General features: G+C 32.4%; 1 protein-coding gene across 1 annotated transcript; it reads right to left on the minus strand.

Annotated features, from left to right (window-relative positions):
• Positions 1-1,469: 1,469 nt before the first annotated feature.
• Positions 1,470-7,300, minus strand: LOC147071837 (uncharacterized). The gene is made up of 4 exons (XM_085946787.1): positions 6,305-7,300; positions 4,694-4,953; positions 2,668-2,820; positions 1,470-1,884 (listed from the first exon to the last, which is right to left on the minus strand). Exons 1-4 carry the CDS (start codon positions 7,154-7,156, stop codon positions 1,653-1,655), a joined length of 1,497 nt encoding a protein of 498 aa, XP_085802913.1. The 5' UTR covers positions 7,157-7,300; the 3' UTR covers positions 1,470-1,652.
• Between the last annotated feature and the right edge of the window lie 478 nt (positions 7,301-7,778).

Below are 7,778 nucleotides of genomic sequence, written 5' to 3' on the forward strand. Positions count from 1 at the left end.
TAGTTTTCTACTAAAAACGTAGATAGGTGGTACATATTGGTATTCTGAAATTTTCAATCAAGTCACTCGAAATCGACAAAAAAATGAAATAAGTAGGTAAGTATTAATTGTTTATAGAAAAGACATGACAATATGGACTTCCACAAAGTGGAGGTTTTACTTGGTCTGTTAGAAGATCTTTGAGGAGACTATAGGTAATTAATTTTGACGGTGATTTCATTTACCTGTATTAATATGTAGGTACTGTCCAATCCTGTATAAACAGACTCTATCTTAAGAATGGTTGTTAGCCATTCGTCCAACCCATTGCGTTCTTGCTCTACGTCAAACATATACATTGAAAAACCAACAATACAGATCTGTTTATGCAAATTTATATAACTAATTTTATACAAGATATTTTCAATAAGTATATCTACATAATATAATATATCTTTTATAAAAGTTGATTTGCTTTTATTATATCTAGGGGCCTCGAAGACGTCCAATGCTTACGACCTTCACTTACCTTAATCCATCACTGAAACTAACTTACATTATTGAAATACATATTAATATTCATTTTATCCAGCCCAAGTACTTAAATACGATTACACCGTTTTCTGAAAAGCTATGTAAATTTGATTGATTTATTTTTGAACAGAGAATATATTTTAATGTTCCATTTCTTGTATAAATAGTTTTACCATTACAGTTTGTTATATTGGAACAATTTAACATGGAACTTCCGCAGATGTCGTTGCTGATACTATTTTTATATGAAGCCTATTGCATTGTTTTCTCTTACTTGGCATCGCTCCCATATCATATTTCCTGTCCAAACCGTCAAACTTTAAGTCATACGACTTATTTTTTTACTCCTGACTGGTTATTTTTTTTCTCCCCCTCCCCCATCGTAACATAACCGTTTACCACCCTGTCTATATTACATCGCATTTTTGACACCCCCCTACCCCCATATATTTTAATAGAAAATGTGTTTTCAGATCCTTTGATTTTTGTTTACTTTGTGACGTCACATTTTCTCAGATCCCCCCCCCCCCCCCTTCGTCACAAATCATCACTAGAGTGTGATGTCATATATGGATGGCTACTTATGTGGTATGTTTATAGTATAAATATCCATACCTATTATTGAATATTTTGTACTAGTTGACGATGTCCCATTGACATGAAAGTAAGTGGAATAACTACTACATATTGTTTTTATGTTAATTGATACTTAGTTAATTTACTTTGTGTACTCCAATTTTAGATATATTATGTAGTACATATTTTGTTCAATATCTATTTTTTTTTCTATGGCCCAATGTGCTGCAATTAGGTCTGATTCTTCGAGGTTCTTCAAACTACATATCTCTGTAATTATTTTGTAAATAAATATTATCAAATGTCAATTATTTTACATACATATTATTGACATTCCAAGTTTTAATTCAAAATATTATATAATAAAGAGATTTAATGTACTCTTACATTGTATACATTTTATTCAATAAATAATACATAACTAATTTTTAAACATTTACACAATTATTATAATAATTGTGAAGAGATCGATTTATTTATTAATATTATTTTAAGAGATGATAATATCACAAAAAAATTAATTAAAAACTGTAAACATATAATAGGTAAAGCCTTTGTAAATATTACATGGCCAAAAATTTTTCATTTGTAATTTTCAAAATGTCCATAGGAACGGGTAATAGGGAGCCTCTTTCTGTAGCCTCTGCAAGTTCTCTGATCACCAATTTGGATCTCTTGCTCGGACCTACGTCGGTAATGTTGTGTTTTTTGAGCATGTGATTTTTAAATTTGTCACCGCGAGAGAACCTGGCCGGACATTCACTGCATAGGTAAGGTTTCTCCCCCGTGTGAATCCTGAAATCAAAACAATAGTCCAATCAATCTTGGTAATATATCAGGGGCAGAGCTACGTAACGATGAATCTCCGAATCAATCTTTTGGTCACAAGGCTGACAGTCATGTAATGTCAAACTCTACCTCACGAACGGTCATCGGTTTAATTTAATTTTAATTAATACAATGTCTTTCCATTAAGAATTGATAATTACCACGCAACAGTAACAGTTTATTTGTTTGTTCCTTCTAATGTCAAATTTTCACCATAAATTAAAATAAAGTTTGCATATTTTAGAATCAATTAATTTGGTGTTCTTTTATTTGACGTCAGAATTATTTTCATTTTGACACGTTAAATGCCATTGTTTTGATATTCAAAAATTAAAATATTATTGTTTTGTTAAGTAAGATAAATGTATGTATATGAATTGATCTACGAAGCAACTTCATGCAAAGTAGGGTACTACAGTTAGTACTTCTATAAAATGAATTACCACAAAGAAAACGATGAATTTCTTGAAAAGAGAACTTATCTAAGATGTTGAAGACGTCCAGGTTGCTTTCTGTGGTTTCCCTGTCAAATTTGCTGAAGCGAGTTCACTATGACATAATTACTTTATTACATACTATGCAGAAAACAAAGTGAACTACATTTATTTGAGGTACCACCTACATCAAATTCTGATATATCTCCTAAACATACCTTGAAATAAGGTTTTTCAAAATGATGTATTTTCAATAACAAATAATCTTAAATTATATACAAAATTGTATATAAAAAAAATAATTTAATAAGATTACCTAATGTGCAAGTTTAGTGATGCTTTCCCAGAAAATGCAGACTGGCAGCCGTCATGCGGGCATCGAAATGGTTTTTCACCGGTATGTTTCCGGATGTGACGTGCCAGATCCACCTTGCCAGTTGTCTTATAATCGCAGAATGTGCATTGGTGCCTAAAAATGAAAAAAAAAACACGTCAGACAATAAAACAATATTCTTATTGTCATTGTAATAAAAGTTAAAAACTTGAAATCAACTTGAACCTGTTTTTATAAAACACACTTATGTACATATTATATGTCAAATTAATATAATGTACAAAAGTTTAAATAGATATTTAAATCATAGGGCAACAATTGCGATTAATCAGAGTAAAACACAATAATGTACATATGCAAACCTTCTATGTCTGTTTTAGAAAAAAGTTCAGGAGAGAGTTTAAACGCATTAAGGTAAACGTACCAGTAGTTGACCATTTAAGAAAAAAATTCAACAAAAATAACGATTAATGTTTAGCATTACACCGAATGTTGGCAAAGCATGTCTACTCATAATGGATGAAATGTCTTAATTAATATGACAAGATAAAAATTAAGAAAGGGTCTGTTACAAAAAAATTGTGCTCAATTTTTCAAGACCATGTTTTTGTTCCAGTAGTTGACCATCCAAAAAATTGAAAGTTCCAGTAGTTGACCACTATATGTTTCAGTAGTTTACCATGTCTAATCAGGGGTTCCAGTAGTTGACCACTATATTTTTCAGTGTTTGACCATGTCTAATCAGAAGGCTTTATGGCAAATCTGTCATCAGAGTTACCTCAGGGCTTCCTATAATAAAGTATGGTGAGGTAGGCTGATAAACAATTTGCGGCAAAACTAATGTTTACATTATTAATTATATGGGTACGTTATAATGACCAAAGTAAATCCTCCGTGATGCCCTGCATTTTTTTATCGCGTCGCTATTTCTCGTAAGTTGTCGGCTATTGTTGGCCTGCTTCATTCAGTTGCTATATATTCAGGGCTATAGTTGAAGAAATTTTTGTTTTCCGAAGAAAAAATACACAAACACGTTGCTGAAAAAATAAAAATAAAAAGTTGACGCCTAGGTCATCTACTGGACAGAACCACCCTAGACACTTCTAATTAATAAATAATCATCGTTCCATACTTATGAATGTAAAAATTGTTTAAAACTAAGTGAAATAATTTTATTTAATTTATCTAGTAGTTGACCACCCTGGTCAACTACTGAAAAAGTATTAAAAAAAGTTTGAGTAGTTGACCCCCCCACAAACTTGCTTCCTTGTAAATATAACTCAAAAATTACAAATGATATCGATACTTCAATATTATGACTGCCCGTAATGCATTAACTTGATATTATGAAGTCAAAAACATTAAATTGCCATATGCTTACATCCACTGATATCCTTAACAATTTACTTAAGAAATAAAAAATAAAATGCTTACGGCGTGATGTGTTGTTTTCAAATAGCTGCTATGACGCTCCTATGACATATGGTGATGTGTTAGTTCCTCAATCCGACCACAGATAGCTTCACTTGTCTCAACTTTACAATTTAGTGCAATCCCGTGTCTACGTTTCTTATTTTGGGCATTTTATTGAAAAAAGGTCAACTACTGGTACATTTACCTTATTTATTACATTTCTTTTATAAATAAAAAAGTTTTTTCTACAATATTATTTAAAGTGCACTCTTTTTTGATATACAATGAATTTTAAACTTTTTTATTTATAACAGAATTGTAATAATACATTTTAGCTCCCTCCTGAACTTTTTTCTAAAACAGACATAGATGGTTTGCATAGTAAGCTGACGATATACAAAATGATACCACATAGTTTAATTATAATCAGGACCAGTTTTATTAAATAAATAATAAAGTGGACTTTACACAAGCCGATTCACAGGTTTAATGACTCACGACTGTCTGCCTGATCCTGAAATGTCATTTTGATTATTACGATAAAAAGTAATAATTCTTGATATACAAATAGAAAAACATGTAAAATGTTACTTACCTTTTGAAATCCCTCTTTTGTACACCATGCACGAGCATGTGCTGTTTTAAGTTGACAACAGATATAAACTTTGAACCACATATCTCGCAGAAAAATCTTTTGTCACCCCTGTGTCTCGCTATGTGTTCCTTTAAATACGATTTCGTTGTAAATCTCTTCTGGCAGATGGTGCACCCGTACGGCTTTACATCAAAGTGAATCACTAGATGTCGCTTCAGATAAGTGAGACAGCTGAATGATTTGCCACATTCTGAGCATACCTACAAAAGAAATAAAATAGCATGCTCTTAGTAAAATAATTTGCAATTAATTTCTTTGTCTACCATCTCTTATTGGAGGTTGGCAATCTCTACTTTATCGCCTGCTATCTGGAACAGTTCGGTGAAGCTACACTCGTACCAATCACGGAGTCTTTGTCATGTAAATAATAATTTTATCGATCTTTCCTTGGATAATAAATTAGGGAATGCAAAACTTTTGTCTTCTTATAATGTAGTCAAAATACTGTAGTTTTCTAGTTTTAATACTATCAAAAACTTCTGTCCTTTCTCATTCATTAGAGGGGGTAAATATACACCACCCTGTCAGTCCAAGGGATTTTGAGTATACGGTATACAGCTACATCCGAAGGCCTTGAGCTAATGATGAATAGAATTGTCCAGATATCAATGATATATATATTAACTATGTTCCGTTCTATAATGCTCCCAGTGAGAGCACCAAAATACCAGATGTTCCAATGTGCAACAATTTGGATTGCAGATGCATGTCCGACTTATACGTGGTGTAAATGAGAACTCTGCCATTCTTGGTAGTATTGACCTATGTATCTCTGATAACTATCTTAGAAACCCGGAGCATCAATTGTTTGTTCTACAAGGTGCAAAACTGGGTAAATGTGCCGCAGAGGTGGACATGAGATTTTAAAACTTTCTTTTTAGACCAAACCAAACCAAACCTAATCTAACCTACCCAACCTAATATTACATCATATAATCTTAGTTTGTGATTATGCTGCATCAAAATGTATGAAAATTTCAATTTTCAATTAACGATTATTGGATCGAAAAGCCGATGCGCCGAAAGAAAAAGGTATTTATTATAATTGTCTACATGGAATAAACTATTTTCATAAAAAAAAATTATAAAAGCTCATGTCCACCTCTGCGGCACAATTACCCAAAACTGACATGCCATTGGTGATGCTAATTGTGAGGGCAATAACTCTGTTCAACCAAAACGCTTCGGATTTTGATATACTCCACCTATGTGAGGATGAGTATAGGTAGGCGTTTTTTTATAAATTCTTAAAATAGGGTCCACTTAGCTCATTTGGTGTACTTCCATATATCTACTTTATAATTTTTGTACCTATTTACTCTTTATACCTACTGTTTTTCTAATACTGGATAAATATTTTAGTGTTTGTTTGTCATGTTGTGAACATCTTAAATTTATAATTTGTAAAGTTTATTATATTATATATTTAATAACAAATAAATTTTAATGTCAGATAGTAATGCACTGACTAAGGGCGTTCAGGCGCTTGGAGGCCTGAATCAATAAATTAATGATAATATATTTTAAAGTAATATAATGTTGTAAAAGTACCTGCTTGTTATCGTCATGTGTCAATCGCTTGTGCATCCTCATATTAGAATTAGAAACAAAACGTTTTAGACACAATTCACACTGGAAAGGTCTTTCACCAGAATGAGTCCTCATGTGCACCTTAAGGACCCATTTATTTTGACAAAGAAGGTTACAGGTCTCACATTTGAGTTCATCTGATTCCTCCCTCTTTAAGATTTTCTTTTTCAATTTTTTAACTTTTGAATTTGACTCGTTGATCGGTTGAAGTGAATCCAATTTAATATCTCGCTCGCAACTGTTATACAATAGCCTATCGCCACAAATTTCTGATGCACCCTCTTCAATAGTATCTTTTCGAATATTATCATCAATGTTTAATTTACGTGGCGCCAAATTTTCGTGTGACTTTTTTTGTAATTTAGATTTTTTTTTTCTAATTTTAAAATTTGTGTGATGTTTCTCTTCCTTTCTGGACATATTGAATTGTAATGGTTTTACATCGTCAGCACAGTTAGAATTATCTGTATTAAAAGGTGACAGTATGCCGTCATGAGTTAGAGAATTATCATTATCATAATACTCTTGTTTCACAGTATCAGGGTGGACCAAGTGTCGTTTGAGAATTTTGTCGGATTCTTCGCTTTTTTGTTTGAATCTCGACGCAACGTCTAATTCGTTGAGGCAATCGTCACATATACAGTCCGGATAATTGTCGCCTTTCATAATTACTACATCGCTGCAATACATAACCTTTTCGTAAATATTTATCGAGTCGCGAATTTGAAAAATGGAGAGCATTTCTGATTTGTTTTGTAAACATATACGGCATGCGTTAGAGAATGAAAGTGTTGGAAATATTATCGGCTCCATAGTTAGATAGTAATCTAGTTAAACATATGTCATCAATAATATTATTCACGCTTCCTATAACCCTTGTTCAATACAGAAAATACAAAAAGTTAAATTTGTGCAGTCTCCACCACTTCAGACACCGACAGAAAATGGAAGGAAAATAATATTGACATTTCATGACCATAGATACGTGATAATAATTATGTGATGTATGTTGCTCCTGATCATATCCACCTCTAATTTGGCTTTTATTAAAAAAACTGAAGTACCTATTGATAAAAAAAATACTCAGTGAGGCATTTGTATCTCCAAGTACCGTCTATTTACGGCAAACTGTACCTAATTACATTGTAATAGAGTTTTGGTTGATAAAAGTGCTTCAGATTAACATTTTTTTGCCCTCTTTGAAGGTCTTGGTCAGGTTTGAAGGAACCATGGTAGAGGTCCATTTACTTGGATCACCCAAAGTTTAGTGACATAAGTATCCAGCATCTAGCTGGGTCAACCAAGTTGAAATTCGAATAACCCCCTAATGTGCGTGTAAAAACGACAAAACGCGTGTACAAACGTGCACTAACTATGCACAAACGAACTGACATAGAGTCGTAGTCTATTTGAGCCAAAGAGATTAGGAGTTCAA

Source organism: Rhyacophila brunnea, unplaced genomic scaffold (assembly GCF_057557595.1).
Source record: "Rhyacophila brunnea isolate RB1 unplaced genomic scaffold, BYU_Rbru_1.0 scaffold_2, whole genome shotgun sequence".
Lineage (NCBI taxonomy): Eukaryota > Metazoa > Arthropoda > Insecta > Trichoptera > Rhyacophilidae > Rhyacophila > Rhyacophila brunnea.